Source organism: Poecile atricapillus, chromosome 1 (genome assembly GCF_030490865.1).
Source record: "Poecile atricapillus isolate bPoeAtr1 chromosome 1, bPoeAtr1.hap1, whole genome shotgun sequence".
Lineage (NCBI taxonomy): Eukaryota > Metazoa > Chordata > Aves > Passeriformes > Paridae > Poecile > Poecile atricapillus.
Window position 1 is genome coordinate 100,241,994 of NC_081249.1, and position 21,186 is coordinate 100,263,179.

The 21,186-nt window shown below is 36.6% G+C and overlaps 1 protein-coding gene across 1 annotated transcript in view; it reads right to left on the reverse strand.

The window, feature by feature from the left end:
• TMPRSS15 (transmembrane serine protease 15) overlaps positions 1–18,128 on the reverse strand; it is a 50,542-nt gene extending 32,414 nt beyond the window's left edge. Inside the window, exons 1-10 of the mRNA XM_058841991.1 lie at positions 17,984–18,128; positions 15,278–15,408; positions 14,923–14,990; positions 14,069–14,110; positions 11,693–11,835; positions 9,871–9,915; positions 8,823–8,860; positions 7,146–7,251; positions 5,118–5,237; positions 707–815 (exon numbers count right to left, since the gene is read on the reverse strand). Coding sequence (XP_058697974.1) covers positions 707–815; positions 5,118–5,237; positions 7,146–7,251; positions 8,823–8,860; positions 9,871–9,915; positions 11,693–11,835; positions 14,069–14,110; positions 14,923–14,990; positions 15,278–15,408; positions 17,984–18,128 — 947 coding nt within the window. The remainder of the gene's footprint in view (positions 1–706; positions 816–5,117; positions 5,238–7,145; positions 7,252–8,822; positions 8,861–9,870; positions 9,916–11,692; positions 11,836–14,068; positions 14,111–14,922; positions 14,991–15,277; positions 15,409–17,983) is intronic.
• Between the last annotated feature and the right edge of the window lie 3,058 nt (positions 18,129–21,186).

Sequence of the window (21,186 nt, forward strand, 5' to 3'; positions counted from 1 at the left end):
TGTGATCATCTAATATTTTAGATATGTATTTCTAGACAAGATTTATCATACAGTGTGGCTTTTTTCTCCCTGGCCTAAAAACTGGACCTAGAGAGTCAAAATCAAACAGTTGTCCCTGTCTGTAGATATATATCCTTGATAAAAAAAATTCCACTTCTTGTGCCTAAGGTTTAAAAGGCATTTGGAGCTATTATATACAATGCTAACTATGCAATTTTAAACCATATTCCTAAATTACACAGGTACATAGGCACTCTTAACTCACAGAAGAAACCTTTACACCTAAGTGACAAGGGAATTCTTGAAAATTCTTTCTGTTAAGTAAGAGTCACATCATATAAAGCCATTACCTGAAGACTACTATTTAATATTATCCTTTGAAAAAAAATCTTGCAATTATTTTGATTTATGTGATGTATTTTGAGCCTATGCTTATGTTCCTCTGGATGTATATAGCACACAAGATTTCTCAAAATTGCACATAAGAATTTTTGTAAGTGTAAAAATTATTGATACAGTTATGGAATTTATGCATGAAGGTTTTTAAAGAAAAGTTACATAAATACAAAGGAGAAAATGTATTACATATTTTCTATGCTGGAGTATTTGGGAATAAAAGCAAGTGGCATAAGACTATTGTGCAGGAAACAAGATCACCTCATAATAAATAAAATGTTAGGTACAAAATGATTGGAAAATGACTTACATTATTATCCATTGGCAAGAAATGCTTGCATTATATGGCTTTGGATAATTCATGGAATGAAAAAACCCAGAGGAACCAGTCAACATGAATTTTCCATCACAAACAGAAGCTGTAAAGATATAATGAAGAGCATTTGTCAGAATGACATTTGAAAAACAGGTTCAGAGCCAAAATGTGGGTGACCCTGGATATTAGTTTACATGGATTACTTTGGAACTGCTTTGTAAGCAACAATAGGAAGACAAAGTAAAATACACTATCAAATTATTCCCATTTCTAATTCTCAGCACTGTTTGATCTCAAAATACTATATAAGAAGAAAAGCAGTACAGAAAATTAACTTTTAAATTAGACACAATCCAACCAATCCAAACTAGTCTAAACCAATCCAAATATTTCAAAACCATTGACTGGATTCAGCTAATCCAATTTTTTCTTTTATTTTACTCTATACATTTATAAGGAAACAGAATCTTGCCTTACCAGTTCTTATCTACAACTGCTTTAAATCAGAAAACTGTGTTTGTACTATCAGAGACAGTTTGATATCACGTGAATAAAAGCAAAAAAGGGCATGGTTGACTATTGTTATCTCTACTTTTATGAGCTTCCTAGTTCCTCGTCTTATATATTACTGAGTACTGGAAGAGATAAGTGGATCTCCCAGGTTTCCTGACAGGTGTTGAGGTAAATATCATTTATCATAATCTATTTTTTCAAAAGGCTTTTATTAGTTTTGTTTCCTTAGTGTTAGTATTCCATTCTGTAAAAGTTTTTCACTTAAAAAAAGGGAAAAAAATATTTTTAAGCCTCAGCAAGATTGGAAATGATAATTCATGTAGAGTTTTTTTATTTCAGCAGACACTGAAGAACTGCTGAAGGTTTTGCTGCATCTCTTGAACACTGTGTTAGGAATCTGTCTAATGCTGTTTTCTCTTCAGTTCAAAAAGTATCATAGAGCTTTCACATAAGGATAAAATCAGTACCACACATGATTATCTAAAGAGGTAAGGAAAAGTTCATCAGTTTGAGGCAGATGATCAGAAATGATACAGAACTTTTAATTAATTTCAGAAATGAAATCATACTTATGATGATGGTCCAAATTACAAATAACCAATCATATTGAAAATAAAATGCGAATTTTATTGAGCATAGTTCTCCTCAGGGAAATTATGCATAAAAGAATAAATCTGGGCTCCTTGTGTGTTCATTTTATAACTGTAAAGTTCTTTCTGCTTATTACTGTAGCAAACACAAAATAAAAATCAATTTTTGTTTCAGGCAGCTATTCACCATAAATAAAGACTGTGCAGAAAGAACTTTGCCAATGTGCCTAATTCATGAGCTGAAATAGAAACATATCCCCTTTAGCAGTCTTTGAGAAGAAAACAGAACACATAAGATTTTACAGAGATAGAGAGAAAAGGTCCATGAATGATAGTTCTTATTCTATGTTAGCATTAGAGCTGGGTATTGGTATAGAATTACTTTTTTTCTCCACTTTAATTCACATATTTCCTGTCCTTATCAATGAGAAGAAGAAAATCAGCGTGAGAAGAAGGAAAGTGCCCAGCTTGTTACTGATGAAGACTGTGAAAAAGTGGTACTGTTAAAAAGTAAGACATAATCTGACCTAAAAGAAATCTTATAGTATGGACATTAATAAAAAAATAATCATACTGTACTAATTAAATCAATGGCAAGTGTTTGCTCATTCATATCTGTTAGAATTACAGAGTGGGTCAGGTTGGAAGGGACCACAGCGGGAACAACCTCCCTGCTCAGGCAGGATCATCCTAGAGCACACAGCACAGGATTATGTCCAGATAGTTCTGGAATATCTCCTGTAAGGGACACTCTACACCCTTTCTGGGTGATCTGTTCCAGTGCCCAGTCACTGCACAGTGAAGAAGTTCTTCCTCATCTTCAGGTGGAATTTCCCATACATCAGTTCCTGCCTGTTGCCTCTTATCTCATTGCTGGCACCACCTGCTCCCTTCTCTGACCCCTCCCTGCAGGCACTGACAGACATTGATGAGGTCCCCTCTCAGTCATCTCTTCTCAAGGCTGAACAGCCCCAGCTCCCTCAGCCTTTCCTCATAAGAGATACTCCATCCTCCCATTAGTATGATTGTTCTTATTTTCTTGTTGTCCTCTTTTATTTGTTATCTCTTAAGTGACGGTGAGTCAATTCAAACAGGACAGCAAGACTCTGGAAAAGGTCCCTAGGTAGGTCATCCACAGACTAGCAATAGTCAGTGCTTCGTGTGTCAGGAATGACAGGAAGAGAGCAGGGACTGGTCCTGTTTCCCTAGAGAACCTCCTGGTGCTTCCTCCTTGCAGGGAGAGAGCAGCTGCGGTCAAAGATGTGCAGGGGCATGGAAGTCATTACATTTTTGCCTCTTTGCCTCCTGGAGGCCAAAGAAAAGCTGCAGGAGCCAGGAGATATCCTTTATAGGAACCACTTCCATTCTTTCCCCAATATACATCTTGCTACCCACTTCTATTTACTAATCTTCCATACATGGGACATTTTGAGGGTTTCATCCCATTAGCCTTGAATTTGAGGGAGAAGCTCCCCAAACTGGTCAAATCAAGCCCACATATTTCACTTGACAGGACCTTTCTCTGCTAAAGGCCAGTTCATTACTTTCTGATTAATCTCTCTCAGTGCTGTAGTGATGCTGTGAGGTGAGTAATCACAAAATGATAGTCTAGACATATAATAACTGCAAAGAGTCTGCAGAAAACCCTCCTGGGATCAGCCTCCAGTCTCCCTTTCTGTACCCCTACGTGCTACATGGCTGCTTTACAGCAATGCCAGTCATTATTAGTAGCTGCTGTTCAGACTTCACATCTCTCCAGAGACCCTTTCACTGAAATTGCTAGCTGTACTTTTGTGAAGCCTTTTGTTACTGCACTGCATTGCAGAGCCAGAAGGAAACCTTTCAAGATAATTTTAATCAATAAAAAACCAAAAGGGTGTTCGGTTGCCTGAATCTCTTCTGAGAATCTGAGATTTTACTGAATTCTCTCTAATGCAGGAAAGAGATGAGTAAAATTCATTTTTTAATACTATATTTTTAAACAATTGACATTAGGAAAACAGAAATACTAGAGGGATAAACAATCAAGATGAAAAATAAACCAAGTTTTTTAGAGGACAGCAACTCTTTTGTACACTGGAGCACTTGTAGCATGAATTATGAATTGGTCATAAATCTCATTGTGAAACTCTGAAGAACTTCTGAAAATCTAATAGCTTTCATGTGACCATATTAAGTTTTTAACTGAGTGCTGAGGCTGTGGAAGGGCAATGCAGGCATTAACCCACATGCCTCCCCAGCAAAACTGCAGAGCAGCTTGGTAAGGAGCACTGTAGTCAAACTCCTTGGTACAAAAAGTTTCTTGGGGAAACCAAGAAGTTGGAATCATTGAGTAGAATCTCCTAGGTTAGAAAACACCTCCAAGGTCATTGAACTCAGCCTTTGCTAGATCATCACCATAGTCAACCATGGTGTCCAGTCATATCTCAATCACTTCCAAGGACGGTGACTCCACCACCTCCCTGGGCAGCCCATTCCAATGCTGAACAAGCATTTCTGTGAAGAAATTCTTTCCGATGTCCAGCCTGAATGTCCCCTGGCACAGCTTGAGGCCATTTCCTCCTGTCCTGACACTGATTGCCTGGGAGAAGAGCCTGATCCGCAACCTGGCTCCACCCTCCTGGCAGGGAGTTGTACAGAGTGAGAGGTTTCCCCCCTGAGCCTTGTTTTCTCCATGCTGAGACCTCCCAGCTGCTCACATGGCTTGTTCTCCAGTTCCATTGCCCTTCTCTGGAACCTATCAAGCCCCTCAATGTCCTTCTTGTGGTGAAGGGCCCAGAAATGGACACAGCACTTGAAGGTAAGACAAAGGCAAATGAACTGACTGGCACTGCAGGATAAAACCTCTTTATCTTAAACCCCAGTGGGGTTTCAATGGGGTTTCAGCTTCATAGAGTCAAAGATGGGCTGAGGTTGGATGGGACTTGTGGAGATCATCTGGTCTGAACATTGTTTAATATCACTGATGCAAATCTTCATATTAAATTCGTATATTATTTTGTAATTTACTTAGTATTTATGTTATTAATATTTCTATAGTAAGCAACAAATTCTATAACTTTATATGAAAACAGAAAGACTCTAATATTTCATTATTTATTAAGCATATTCTTCATTAGTGAGAATTTTACAGAACATTGTTTTCTCTTACAAGATAAAGATTATAAAAATCACTCATAATTATTTTTAGTAGAATTGATTTGGACTTCACTGTGCAGTTTATTGCCCATAAACTATTTACAAACTACTGACAGTGTTAAGAACATTTAAAAAGACTGGTTCACAGGAGTTTACATTCTTACCACATCTTTTTTCGGATTCATCTGAACCATCTGGGCAGTTCAAGACTCCATCACAAAAGACATCTTTGCTAATGCAGGTTACACCATCAGCACAGAGTTCAGCAGGTGGCAAACACTCGGCTGGAATAATAAAGATGAGAGCAATAACAGCACAACAGTAATGCAGTCTCACTACAAAGGAAAATTGACTTACCTCTGGTTGCTTTACCACAAATCAAATCAACCACTCTGTTGTGTTTTACAAAACTGCATTTTCAGAAGCCTGGAATGAAATATCACATACTACAAAGATAAATTTGGCACAGAATGGAGAGAGTTCTCAGAAGTGAAATATTTTTTAAAACCAAGCTTGAGGTAAGGCTGGAACAAAATGTCTGTGAATTCCTTTTTTTTTCCCTTACACAAATAAACTACTTTGTGTAATGTAATACATGTCATTTTTCAATTTCTTATATTCAAATAATGTGAGAAAACTGTGCTTTGGTTTAAATAACAGTGTAAAATCTCTGGGTTTAGCTAAATACAATTTAAATTATTTCATCTTTAACACATCACACTGTTGCACCTCATCATGCTAAGGAATCTGATTTTTTAACCAGCATATCGTAAAAAAAGTCTTTAAGACTAGATTCTGAAACACCAGAATTACCAGAAACTATATTCTTAGCAGATTTACAAATTAAATATATAAGCAAAGAGCAAATTTCTATTAGAAGAATATATGTGTAGATCCTTGAAATTGCAGATCTTATGAATAATATTTTCCTAGAGCATCAGTGTTCATATACTGCAAGCTAACTCTTTTAATCTTTAGAGAGTTTTGGTCTTAGACACCTGTAGAATTCAAGTAGGTCCTATTAAAGTGAACAGAAACATGCAGCTGAAATTACCTTTGGAGAACTACTAATTTCAAAATTCTTAAAATTGCATTAAATTCTATAGATCTATTCACACAGTTCCTTGTCTCTACTTCAATGAATGCTTACAGAAAAAGGTCAAAATTTCTGATGCAAGAAGGAAAAATAGTATCTGTAAAATTTCATCTTTTTCATATATTTTGTCATAGATCTGTTAGTTCTGTAATCAGATTAAGTATAATATTGTATTGTGTGTCCCAGACTGACGTTGGTGTGGATGTATTGTAGCCTTTCAAAGTGCTTTACAAAATACTCTCAGTGCTGTCAGTGCAAATGTTATAAAGCAAAAAGATTTGCCATTTTGCATCCAACTGGAAATTAAAATGAACCAAACATACTCCAGTCAAGTGTTGGCGGTGACACAGGGCCAGTGAATTAATTTCCACAGAGGAGCAAAGACAAAACTGTGCCTTCTAGACCCAAAGCAAAAATTCCAGCAAATAACCCATGAAGAGATTTTGCACAAGCCCATCAGGCAAGAAATCATTGTTTACATACAACATGATCAATTCTTGGTTTATTCAACCCAGAAAACTAAACAGCACTGCCACCTCCTGGATTGAAAGAAATCAACTTTTCCTACTAAAATATTACGATTTCTCTTTTACGTGGCAAATTACCCTAAATTGTGTTTTAAGTGCTATATTCAATTAAATAACTGCAGTAAACACATGAGACTTGAACACATTAGATAGCTTGTAGGTGTCATATGTATTTCACCATGTAAGAAGACTGCAGAATGTTTTCAAAGATTCAAATATCTTCAGCTTTCTGTCCATTGGAATTCATACTTTGCTATCAGTTTGCTTATTTTATTTTCCTCATGAAAGTCAAGAAGTAATATGAAAAAAAAAAGGAGCAGTTAAGTATTAGTGTCAATGTGTTCATCAACATGCATAACACATACAGCATTTTTTAGCATGTACAGTCTTAGAAGTCCCTTCTCTTTGAAGAGGTCTCCTTGGTCTCAGCTAAACCTGCATATCCTGAATTTTAAGGAATGGAATACAAAGACTGAATGCTGTAAGGAGAGGCTGTACAGCAGCAGCGAAATTTTGTGATCTCAGATTTTTGTATCTAACCTCCCTCCTCCATACACACATTTACTCACCCACTGTTGTTGAGGACTTGCTGGTGGTGAGTATTCCTGAATCTGGAACAACACAACCCAAGGTTAGAACTCTACTTCTTACTCTCTGGGACCACCTCCGTGGTTGCTTGGGCAGAGTTAAGTAGCAGTTAATCTGCTTTTATATCTGCATTATTTGCTCCCCAGTCCAGGTAATGATATGGTAGTGCCAGCTTAAGGGGCTTGGTCCTGAAGATCAAGTGTCACAATAAACATAAGAAAAATTATGTGAAACCCAAGTGTTTCAATAACTTCAAAAGATTTCTTTCCTCCTTCCTCCCACTAAAATAGGAGCAATGCTTTCTTGTGAAAGTTCTGACCTGAAGTTGGTGTCAGGGAACTTGTAATTAAACTCGTGGGATCTGTTGAAACAAGAAAAGTTATGAAAACTTCAACATTAGAACTAAAAGGTAAAGGTACATTTTCTGATAAATAATATTGCTCTACAAATCAATTAGGAGCCTCAAACCTCTCTATTTTTTGTCCATTTACATACAGGTGTATATATACGTATCTGTGGGTCTACATATTTACAGGTGAACAAATGCCTAGGTAAATTAGCAGATTTACATTAGTGATTGTAAACTACAAAACATTCTGGAGAAATGGAATGTGTATTTGTGATTGCTCCAACAGAAGTTCCACTTCATTGAGGATGCACCTGGTACTTCCAGCTCCCAAACAGTCTTTTTTCTTTTCCTCTCTGAATTTGCTTTAGTAACCTTGTCTACTATTTTTATTTTCTAAATTAAGACTCAAATATGTGAGTAAGATGATGACTGAAAACAATCCCCATGTCACTGCAGGTACTGGATCCTGTACCTCAGTTTATAAGATGAAGGCCCTGAAGGAATAAAGTGGGAGATGCAGCAAGGCTTTCCCTATAGTTTGTCACCCATCAGTTTTGTGGGAAGGTGCCATCACCATCACCAACTTACTCTCCCAGACCTAGAGCACCTAGAGCACAAACTTTCAGGAGGATTTCCCACCAATTTTTGATCAAAATATGCTTATTTAGCAAATACTGTTAAGCTAAACTAGGCCATTCTGGTTACAGTGCATTCTGTGTCAGCAAATTTAGGGACAGAGTTTCTCTGGCAGAGAGTGAGAAGAGCAGGGCATAGATGGACTGTTCTCACAGCTACTGCAGAGAAAAAAAGCTTAATTCATACCATCACAGGTTTTCAAAGAGTTATACACACACACACACGCTCACACACATCACACATATATATATATAGACACACACACATTATATATTTTATATATATATATACATATATATATATGTATATACACACCAACATACCTGTCTATACATTTACTACAGGATAACCAATTTAGAAGGAATTAAATGGTCCAAGACCTAAAACATAGATGCATGCAGCAGCAAACAGTTCTATGAAAACAGTTATCAGGGAGCTACATCTTGAAGACTGTTGGAAATTGTGGTTGCTACAGATGTTCCCAAAAATGCATGCACAAGATGATAGCAAAAGACAACAAAATCCCTAAAGGAAAACACAGGACAGTGACAGAAGCAGCAGCGATATAAACACAACTACTAGAAAATCTCATGAAAGTAACAGGTTGGGATGGCAAAGGATGTTTTTAGGGTCAGCAGAGCCATAACTCTGCACCCAGCAGGTGTAAATGTACCTGGTATGGTAAAATGTAGGTATATAATGACATTTGGACTGAAACAGAAAGAACAAGGAAGTAGACACTATTAACAAAAACACAAAAATGACCTCAAGCAGACCCAAGGCCAAGGGAGAAGAAATTCACACCAGGAATACTGTTGCCATTCCAACCTTTGGTGCTGGCAATTCCCAACTCCCTTCCCCTTTTCTTAGGAGCCTCCCCCAATCTCCAAATTTTTGCCTGAGGATGATTAGTAACATTGAACTTAGGACCAGGGGATCATTAAGATAGCATACTAGAGGAAGGGACAGATAGGGGAAAAAACTGAATGTTAGCAGTTTAAACTCTATCTTTGGGAATAGACTGTAGTACTTGCACACTTTGGACTATGCACATTAGTAGGCATGTAACAAGAATAATAACAACCCTTTCATTACTATGGCTGTAATTAGAATATCAATAAATACTTGTGTTCTATATTTGTAGGGGCAGTTGTTTAACTGCTGGTCTGGTACCCTCCTCTGGAGAGTTTGTGTGTGATAATTTGCTTGCAATTTGTTTGTGACTACCTGCACCTAGTGTTATAAAGCACTAATTGTATTGTTTATCTCTCTGGCTGATTTTTGGCAGGTTTGTGAGACCAAGGAGTTTTGGCTGCTTCGTGTCTTATCATCATAAAACTTACAGGGATAGTGGAAGGAAAATCTGTTTGTCAACATTGCTTAGTAAATCAATAATCACAACATGAGAGCAGGACTCCCCAGCCTGATCTACCTCCCAAAATCTGCAAGAACTTCAGCTTGCAGCTCAGCTGGTTAATTGAGACTCAGCTTTTGGTTTGATACTCTAATTAAGCTCCTACAGATTTTGTACAGACTTCAGACCACTCACTGCTTTCTCAAATAGTAAGAAATAGTGAAAGCAGCTAATTATCACTGGCAGTCAAGCCCCAGCTGCAGCCAGGGCAGCTTTACTGAGCTATGTGAGCTGAACAGCAAGTCTTATTTTCGTTCATCTTGTATTGGTAACAAAAATTAGCAGTTGTTTTGCAAAAGATACTGACCTGATGAGGTTAAAGGCATCAGTGTAGTAGGATTTTCAGCAGCTACTGGAAGAAAGCAAATTCATTATAAAAGTCTTTTATAGCACAGGGTCTAGTTTTATATGAGAGAAATAAAGATTAAAAAGAAATCAGCAGTGTCTATTTCTCATTGAATCACTGTCAGTATCCTGCTTCTCTCCTTTAGCCTCATCCTGTTCCCAAACTTTTCTCAAACTCCATGATCTTCCCAAGAAGGAAGGACCCCAAAAATGAGTTGAGGTTATGAGGTTTCAAAGCTACTGCAGTTTCTTTCAATTCTCAATCCCTATTGATTGTATTGCATATAGAATATCTTCACCTGGGAAATCTCTCTCGAGGCTTTTTATTCTATAGAGATTTTCAGAGCACCTGTGTCTTAGAGAACAGTATTTAGAAGAGATGAATGAGTTAAAATTAACCTGGGATAGTTTACAAGAAAGAAAGAAAGAAAGTGACTTTTAATCAGTGTGAAAACTCTTTTCAAGCAAGTCACACCTGTGTGACACCTCTCTCCCTCTTTGAAATAGTAATGTCTCTGGCAGAACATATTGATATACATGATGCAAAAGTGCCACATACGACTGTGACTGTTAATTAGTTACAATTATTTTATTGAAGCACTCCTGGTGGAATGGACAGGTAATATCTCATATGAAGAGGCATTTTAATGATCTACAGCAGTAAAAGTTTGACTACTTCAAAGTTCATCAATGGATGAATCTTTTAAGAGGCTCTTCATTATTTTTTGGTGACATTTTTGAAGTATAATGAGCAATCAATTTCCACAGTGTTGTGTGGTAATTTGGAATAAATAAGTAGTAAAGAGAACTAAATATGCCCAGACTCTGAATTTAGCCTCTGAATACTTGAAGTACTTATCTGCAAAAAATGCAGTTTTTAGTATAGAGACACGGCTCACCAGATTCCCCCTCCTCTGTTTCTACTTAATAGTAACTCCAGCAGGTCTTCAAATGTCAGCTAATCAACTTCTACTTCAAAGAATTCAGATTGTTTTTTAAACTCATCTTCAGTGAAGGGCTGTTTTGATGCTTTATTCAGGTAAAAAAACAGGGATTCCCATTGATTTTGAAGGGTTTCCATTTAGGCTTTGATAAATTTTCTAGGACTTGCATAAATTATCTGCGTATTTGCAGAACATAAAGCTACCTGTTCTTAAAGCCCTGTTCCTTCCCTCCCCACCTCCCAGTCTTAGATTTACCTTAGCTCTACAAGAATATAGAGCCACTTCCTTGGGTGCACTACTCCCAAAGCAGTTTCTTTTTCTTCCTGACAGATTTTCAGTAAATGAGTCTTTGCTCACTGTGAGTCTCAGCCCTTTTCTTATTCTTTCGCGGAACAAAATTCTGACTGTATTTACTTATGAAACAACAAGGTTGGGGCTTAATAGCTTTAATTAGAGGGCTAAAAAATTATAAATATTATGCTTCATAAGAGGTGAAATTGAGTTGTTTTCACTGGGAAACTGCTTCTTTGCCCTTTACTCCCTCCTTAGGGAATGTACACAATGCTGGCTCCTACTTTCTAGTAGAAAAGGTTGTAATTTCTTCTTTCAGCTGCTACTGAAGGTTATGTAGTGGGGGAAGAGGGCATCCAAGAGAAAAAGTAACAATCTAATTGCTTTCTGGGAGCCAAAACTTTCATTCCTGCTACTTGCAGTTCTTAAGGATTTATAGAATAAAAAAAAAACACAACAAAAAAGGAAAACACCAAAAAACAAAACAAACAAAAAAAATCCCCCCAAAACCAAGCAAAAACTGCAAACAAAAAAACTTACTAATATTACCTGTGATTTGTATGCTGTTCGCATCAATTTTCAAAGTCTTGGTAGGATTAGTGTTATTTGCAATGATACCCAAAACCAGCTCATTTTTGACTTTTTCAACTGTTACCATGTGGGTAAAATAAAGAGTGAAGATCACAACCACACTAGAAATACAAAACAGAGAAGTTAATTAGCTAGTCAAGTTGATGAAATAAATCTGCTATATTAGACTTAGACATCATCTAGACAATATTTCATTTTAACATTGGTTTCATTGGCAAAGGCAGATTGTTTTTTAAATATTGGCTGGAGAAGATGACCTAAGGAAACATCTCTTAATCATCAGGTCAGTTTGAACCTTGGAGAAACTTTGTTCTTTCTTTATCGACTCTTACTTGCACTGTTGGAAAAAAAAAGACAACATTCATTTCATTTGCTGCAATTGAGCTGAACTTGAGGAAAACTAAAGAAAGAGCTTTACTGTTGTTTAACACTTTGGTCTCTTAGTTTTAGGCCTAAAATATTGAAGGTGATCCCTGAAGTATTATGAAAATGGTATAATATTTTCTTATGGCAAAATATAATACAAGGTGACCACTTCCATAAAGTGAATACCACATGTGGATTCTGCATTTTTGCAGATCTGCTGTGTGATTGTCTGAATTCTCACAAGGGATCAGTGATGGATGAAAATAGAGGTATTTAGAAATTGTGGTTAAACTGCATTTAACGTCTATGAATTTTATCCAGAGTGTTTTCTGTTTGTTCTCTCCCATCTCTTCTAGACTGTATTATGAAGTTTTGTGTTTGTAGCTAGAGTAGGGTAATGTTGAAGCATGAGACTTGCCAAAGACTTAAATTTAGGTGCAAACTTCTTTAATCCTTAAACTACCCATTTGCAACTGGCAGTAGTGCTCTTTGTAAGGAGTGATTAATCCTGTTGTTTTGCTGAGTATAGTTTGTAGTTTGCAATACGTAGAAAAACTCTCCTTCTTGCATACTTCCTGATAACCTCTGGGCCCTGCTGAGCAAACAAAAGCTTTCATTGCTCTCCTTGTGACTCAGCAGCAGCGTTTCAAGGGTGAAATACCAAGAAGATTACCTGAAGGGCTAAAGACTTTCTAAATGAAAAGAAAATAATGTCTGAGACAGTTATTCAAAGCAGAAGTGAAGACAAATCTTACCGATATATTAAGAGCCAGATCAAAGCTTCACAAATATCAGATTTTCTGTGATTTCTGTGATTGTTGTATCAAGATACAGGAGTGGAATGAGTTTTTCCCAACACAGTTATTTATAGAGCAGATCTAGGTTCCCAATGTGGTTGATAGAAAAAAGACAAGCTGTTCTTTGGAATAATTAGTCTTCTCCTAAAAAAGGCATCTAAAGTGACCTGATGAGAAAACTAAAAACCCAGCATTGACAGGGAGAGTCTTGAGCAAACTGCTCAGAGATGTCTGCATCTTTAATACCGAAATTTTGATGAGAATAATCCCTTTCTTTGTGCAGAAATCAAATTTCCTGACTGTATCTACCTTCAGAAGGACAACGCTTTGGAAGTGGCCTACTCCTGCTGCTGTGTAGTCCATTCCTTAAATGTGATATAAACCTTTATAAAGTGATCATACTCTACTTTCTAGCTAATCTTCACTATTCCAATCAAAAGTTTCTGCAATGTAAATCTGCTTCCCATTACTTATTGATAATCATGGTCAGCTAGTATCCCAAAATATCTTGGGGTTTTTTGTTTGGTTTTTTTTTTCAAGGACTATCATTCAAATAAACTAATCTCCTCTGCATATTTATCAACTTTATGTATTTACATTGATATCACAAGAACATGTGGTAGCAGAGAACTATTGATCTGTTTTTAGGTAATGTGTACTTTAATTTTCTGAACTCACCAATGAGACAGCCAATTATACCATTAATTTCTCAGGGTTCTTCAGTTCTGCTAGAGTCTTAATCTTTTGTCCTCTGTTTTCTTCTTGCCTATCACTGTGTGTCATTAGACTTTTCTTGATTTAAAACTTGAGTTACTAGTAATGACATGAGATCTGACTCCAGTTTAAGCAGTTTTACACAAGCAAACTCAGCACAAACCTATCTTTTCCTTTCTAGATAGTTTCTTACCTTTCTCACTCTTCCATTTTTCTTTCTAAATTGACAGTCCCAGGGACTATTGCTCTTTTTTCATCTAATCCTAGAGGGAGTTTTAGAGAAAAGATATGTCTTGAAGCTTCATCCTCTTTAGAGTGCCTTATCCAAATTCTAAAAATGTTTAGCTTGTTTTTTTTATTTTTTTAATATATTCACAATCCACAGAAGAACTCTCTAAAATAGTAGCATCATTGTCTCTTACCAATATTTTATGTAAACTTTGTTATATACAATTACCTGGTCTCTGATGTCAATCTGTCACGGTCGTCTTCAGATTTCCTGTAGAAAAAGAAACAACAATAAAAAAGAAAGGGAAAACCCACAAGCAGCACCATATGGTTCTCACTGAGATTATAATGTTTTGGACAGGATGGGAACACGTCCCTGAACTGTTTAATGATGAGAGTGTTACCCATGTTTTGCTGAATCAGTACCTTATTAAGGATAGTGCAGATGGAATTAACACCACAGACCTGGCTGTGTAACCTGGACATTTTTGTCAGCCAGCCTTCAGCAGGACAAGCAGCACGCCAGGATACTGAAAATGGGCTTTACTAAATGAAGCAGATCTTACTACACCAATTTTGTGGACTCTTTAGGACTCAGAGGCTGCAGCTTTTCCTGGTGTTAAATGACTGCCCTGTTAACACCCTAAGGAATATGAATTAAGTGTATCCGTATCCATAAGGACATAGGAATGCCTGAGCCTCCAGGCTTATGCAGGGAGATATCTAACCTGATATTTCTTCTAGATGGCAAGGATCAGCAAGCCTGCAAACAGCATCTTGGCAAAGAAAAAATAAAAATAAGCAGTTCTTCAAAATATAGAATTTTTGTGAGTGGGTCTTAGGGCTCAGCCTTCCTGGTTTGGTCAAGGCAGGGACACACATCAGCTTGAGAAGGGAGTTTGCCCAAGGAAGCACATTGGTGTCACACTGAGCACAATAGCACTTGGAAGATGTAAGATATGAAAGGCATAATATAGGAGGTTCCCAAGGACATCTTATAAATCAAGGTAAGTACTTCTGAGAGAAATATCTAATTGAGGACTCTTGACATTTATTTTCAGAGTTAAATAGAACTGTACCTACTTGAACTGGGAAATTTCACATCTCTCAAATTCGTATTTCAAATCACTTTCTTGAAAGATATTTTGTATCTATATGAAAAAGAGAAATCTTGAACCAGTACAGTAAATAAAAATACACACAATCTCACACTATAATAATGGTTTTAGTATTAAATAACTTTTTATAGACTACATAAGTAAGGTATTCTTTGATCATTTACTGATTTTCTCAAATAAGGAATATATTGAGTTCTGACCAGGCTTAAGACCTGAAATATCTCTTTTTTGGAGAGAAAAACCATCAACAGCAATTAGTGTTAGAGAATTAATGTACCTGCAAATACTCTTGAATTAACCACAAGCTGATAGGTTCTTACCAATTTTTCAACATCAAAGGCAAGGACTTTGAAATCAGCTGATGAACTGTTTTGTAAGGTTGGAGTGAAAGATGTGCCAGAGACTATTTTAAATATTCCCATATAGCCATGAGTATTCACATATGCTTCAGCTAGATAATTAAAAATAAAGGTGTTTTAATTATATAGAAATAAATGAAAAATATTATGTCAGATTTTTTTCACACAGATCATCAATACAATAACTTCTAGGGTTTTTTTATTGTTTTGCAGAGATGTTCTATCTAGTGCTGAGTTTAAAGAAAAAATAGACTTTTTAAATGTTTTCTACAGTTACAACTGTAATCATATTTTTTATGAATGCTATTTGCCCTAGTTCTCATTACTTTCAATTTTGTTTTAGATGCTGTATTCCAGCAACACTGTGAGTGCATAGAGAATACAATGATATGCCCAGTTATGTCTAACACAGGGGACAGAGATACATGGGAAGGCAAATAGTGAATTATGAGTATTTTGTATGTTCTAGATAAAAAATACTATGAATTATTACCTCACACTTTCTGTATTTGTGCTGTGCCCTTTTTTATATGTGTAAATTGGTTTTGATGACAGCACTGGAAACATCCAGTGTCAAAATAGTTAAACTATTTCAGACCTGACCTTTCTCACCAATATATGCATGTTATAAAGAAACAAGACAACTGGTCATTGCTGCAAATTTAATCTTGATTTTAATATACTACAGGACGAGGTATACATTAAGCAATTCACTGTACATTAAAAACATATTTCTTCACTGTGTAACACTGGAAATTCTCAGAAAATACCTAAATTAAAATTGATTGATAGGAAATGCTTTTTGCTTACCAGTTGCAGTACTGGTGGTATTTTAGGTTGTGTTTGAAGGCATTAACATCAAAGCAAGTTTTAAGACAAAAGCAGATGTCAGAGACTGAAGAATCATAGTTCATGGCTTAAATATTGTTATGAAGGAGTCTTTCCCATTATGGCAAAACTGCATAAAGAAGCTGTGACCACCAAAGCCCTCTGCTCCCTGAAGACACATCCTAACAGGAACCTGGGCATTCCCACCTGGCCAGAACATATATTATTCTGATAGATTCTATATTTTTCAAGAAACCCTCACCACCAAGAAGAAGAAGATCTACAGGATGCCATTGAGATCCACTGAGTGTTGATACTTTCTACTTTATCTGTCTCCACCTTATTTCCCCTCTCAGTCCCCTCTTTCCTATTTCTTCCTTTTCCTCTCTCTCTCTTGTTTACTGTTAAATAAAACCCATCCTTTGGCATATGGTCTCATTTGCACCTTAATTTAGGCAGAGGCATTTCTAATATTTTTAATAACTGAATTATAACAGCAGATAAGCAATAAATACTACAATGAACAGTTTATGATGAAGGCACAGCATAGTGATGCAAATTTAATATCAACTAGTAATAGCAGACTGCTTTGAGCTCCTTTGAAGGCTTGTCTTTAGAACAATTGCAAATCTGTTAAAATATTTCTAAATAAAAAAAGCCTTTTAAAATTATTTATCAACTATAATTATAAAAATATTTTATAATCATATTTGTACATAGGTCCATTTTTGCCTAGTTATCTTCTAAAAACAAAGAAATTAGGTTAAAGCCTGTCTCTAGATTCAATAATACACTCTTTTATTTTACTGGAGTGTGGTAGCATTCCAGTAAGAAGGCAAGAAAGTCAGTAAGTGGTGCAGTTTTTAAAATCTGGAAATAAAAACAATGGCAACTGAAGGAACAAACATGATATTCTGACAAAATGGTTTTGGTTGGTTGTGTTTCCTTTTACATAAGTCTTACAGAAAGTTTAGTCTTCAAGAGGTTCAGAGTGAAATAGTATGGATTTTTTGTTAATGAAAGCAGCAAAATCATCAATGTAGCAGAACATTTCTTTAGCGACAAATCACTGAGACTCTCTCCAGTAGCTCCACATCCCTCACATATTTTGGAGCCCTGAAGTGGATGCAGTCCTCCAGGTGTGGCCTCCCAGTTAACTTATAGCCACAAGATTTCTTAACCAAAATTTCAATTCCATTTGAAAATCATGCAACATTGATATTTTAAGTAAGTTTGCTTTGAGTATCAGAAATTTCTTCCATCACATCCCGAGCACTGGATAAAGACTGACTTTACCTGAGCTTTACATGGGGCTGGCAGTTGATGCTCTGATGCAGGAGCTCTTTCACACCAATAAATGACTTAAAAATATTTTTTAAATAAAAAAATTATAGATTCCAAGAGATGGGACCCACAAACTCTAGTGGATTATCAGTCTTTCAGTAGATTATTTGACTTCAGAGTCAAACCTCATACACAGAGAAAAAGGCGAAGTTTCACGGTTTGCATATTACCTTCTCTAGTTGATAAAGATGTTGGAATAAGTGAAGCTTTAGAGCTTGGATTGCATCTCAGGGACCTTTCCCAAAGCCTAAACCATGAAAATTAATTTACATGGCTTCAGAACATGATTCCAGTGCTTGGTTTTTTTTCCCCTATTTTGTTCATGTCAGCTTTCAGGGGAGGAAAACACATATAATAAACCCTAAAACACCATTTTCCCAGCCCCCAGCATTAAAAACATAGCATGAAATAAAAATTACAATTACAATTGCAAGAGCACTGTCTTCAAAGTCTAAGGAATCCCTAAAGGTCTGTAGTTAAAGGCTGGGTACTTACCTCGTTCCAGCTCCTGGACTGATAACCAAGAAAGTACAATCAGTCCAACACAAACACACATAAGAACTGCAACCAGAGAAGCAAAGAAAATCTCATATCTACTAAGAGGAACATATTTCTTATCAGATGATTTTTTCAGTTTCATTTCTGTCTCAAAAACTTCAGTGAATTAAGGACTGACAAAAGACACAACCTGAGAAGGAGGGTAATAATTCACACAAACAGATATTTATAGGAGATGGTTGTAAATTAATTACACCATGAGACTGCACTGACATAGGTTTTTACAACATTTCTGAGCAGTCATAATCATGCGCAGGATATGCAAATAAAAGGAAAATAAATCCACGCTGAAGAGAAGCACTGAAGATTGTGTCTCAGATAAAGGACAAGCAAACCCACAGAAATGTAGGGTTAGTCACTGGATTTGCACTATTTCTTGTAATTTGATATTTTTAAGTGACAATATAAAATATTGCTGCCAAATTTATTGCTTATACTGTTTTCTTTTACTAGCTCCTCACAAGCACAGCTATGAGAACAACAGTGAAAGTTGTATCTTTCCTCATTCTGCTTAAAAAGTTCCTTTAAAAGCAATTTTATTTATAAAGGAAGTGCTGGGAAATGAATTGTTTAGTAATGTGCCATAGCTCAGCAACGTGTTCAGCACTGAACAGTAATTCAGCAGCACAAATTTAATCTGTGTAAGGCATGGTTCTTTGACCACAGAACTGGAGAACTAATCAGAGAAGACATTATGAAATGTATGCTTGTTTTGTATTTTCTTGCCAGGCATAAATGTGCCATGGGATGCAAGTCCTTGATAAAGTTAAAGCACTGTGGATGGCCAGAGCTGCAGCCTTAGTAGAGCAAGAGTAAATTAAGCAGGCATTGTAGCAACCAGTACAACCATTTGGCTATAAATTAAATCTGTCAAAACTTTGGAGCTTCAGAAAAGTAAAGTCATACAGATTCTATGTTTAATGCTCTCAGAGTTACTGTTTTTGACTCTCAGAGTGCTAAACCCATATTTGTGGTATGACACTCTTCCTTGCAGAGAATCTGAACACACCAGCCATATTCCTGCCTGTCAAAGGGAAGGGGAGCTTCTGAGTCAATCTTTGGAAGAGAGAAGCTCTACCTATCTGTTAATTGACAGAAATGGAGATAATATAAATTGGGAAGAAATGAGGAAGTCTTGAAATACGACTCTTGGATGATATAGGAGTTCTCTATCCAGTCTTTGAGAACTATGGTATTTGAAAGGATTGACACACAACTGATTGGATATAGAGCACTGAATCACAATCAAAATCTTGGCCTAAAAGTAGGATCCTCCATTTAGTGTAATATCATACCATAATGAAAGCAACATAGTAATATTTCACCTTACTAAAAGGAAATAATTATTTACTTAAACCCAAAGTTTTAGAACAAAATTCAGTGCAACTTCATTATACTGCCCTTACAGAGCAAAAGCAACCTGAGTCTATCTTGCAAATGGATGAGATGTCTGGGTCATCACGCTAGACAGAGTAGGAATTGCTTTTGTATATATTGTGTATCACAGACAATGCATATATGAATACAAATGCATGTAGATACAGGTGTATACTTATGACCAGATCATATTTGTAGTGCTGAGCACTGCTGAACTATGGCACAGTAGTGCCTTTGTAACTTTTTGTGCCTGCTCAGCAATAATTTTGATACCCTTCATTTCAAGGGGTTTAAGTTTCTACATCTTTCTGAACACTGACTCTATCACATGAATAGATGATGACTAAAAAATTCACTTTGCTCAGCTACACATATTAGGTTATCCACATCAGAGCTGTGCCATTACAGGGAGTAGGGGAAGAATGTGAAGAGGGAGTGACAGAGAGCTGTTATGGACTGACTACAAGCCCTCAGTCCCCATCTCCCTGCACTACTTGGGGATGCCTATAAATTACATTTACCCTGCTCTGTTGAGGAGGGCACTGAGGAATCTTCTGGATGGGCACCTGGCAGCAAGGCAAGGTTTAGTCACTGAATTGTCCATGACAATGCTGCCTGAAACAATACTAGTTTAGTCCTGTCTTATTCCTAATAAAATATTTTTTATCACAAATCTGAGGAATTTTGTGCTGATGGACTTTGGATTCCTCTGTTGTATTTTGCATAATTTCACTATTTGTATAACTGATGCTATACATCAGTAATAAAAGACAACCACTATCACCCAGAGATGCCACTGCATTTTAAATTCTGAATTTATGCTCTAATGGTGAAGAGATTAGACCAAAGGAGTAAAAACTGTGGCCACTTACAGTTCACACAGATTGATTACAGTCTGGCCAAAGACATAACTTAGCATGGGTACTCTCAAGTTGGAGTTGTGACTCCTACAAATGAACTCATTTGCTAAACAATTTTATCTGGCAATAAGACCATGGTAGCAATAATTAATAGGCAACCTGGACACTGAGATGGTAGTTATTAAAACTGAGTTCTTGCATTAATTTTTTCCAAAATATTATTGTCTGTACTAGTATGAGCTGGTTGTAAAACAATATAAAGACCCATGTTTCCACATTTTCATTTGCAAACCTTCAATATGAGGGGAGCAGAATTCAACAGTGTGCCAGTGCTTGCTTGCTATCAGTCAGGAATTACAGAAGCAGAGTGGTTTATGCTGGAAGGAACCTATGACAAGCATCTGGTCCCACCTCCTGCTCAAGGCAGGGTTAACTGAAATTAGATCAGGCTGTTCAGGGCCATGTCAAGGCAAGATCTGAATACTTCCAAGGTGGAAGACTCCATAAACACTATGCATTAACTCCCTGAATAGTGATTTTCTTCCCCCCTCTGTGTCTTATTGGAATATCAGCTGCTGCAATTTGTGTTTGTGGCCCCTTAGGTTTCCCCTCTGCAATTCTGGGAAGAATTTGCCTTCTCTGCAATCATCCCTTAGATATCTGAAGGCAGCAATTAGACATCCCTATCAGCTTGTCAGCCTCAGCCAGTACTGGGACTTTGGGTTATTTCACCCCAGATGCTGGACTTTGGACTTGTTGAACTTGGCTGAACATTGTGAAGTTTGTTCCAGGCCGTTTCTATGCCTCTTAATGATGATGCATCCTGTAACTGCAAGCTGCCCTCTAGACACTGACTTCACTTGCTTCTACTTTTATTCCTCCTTGAATTACTTTTCTTGTTCA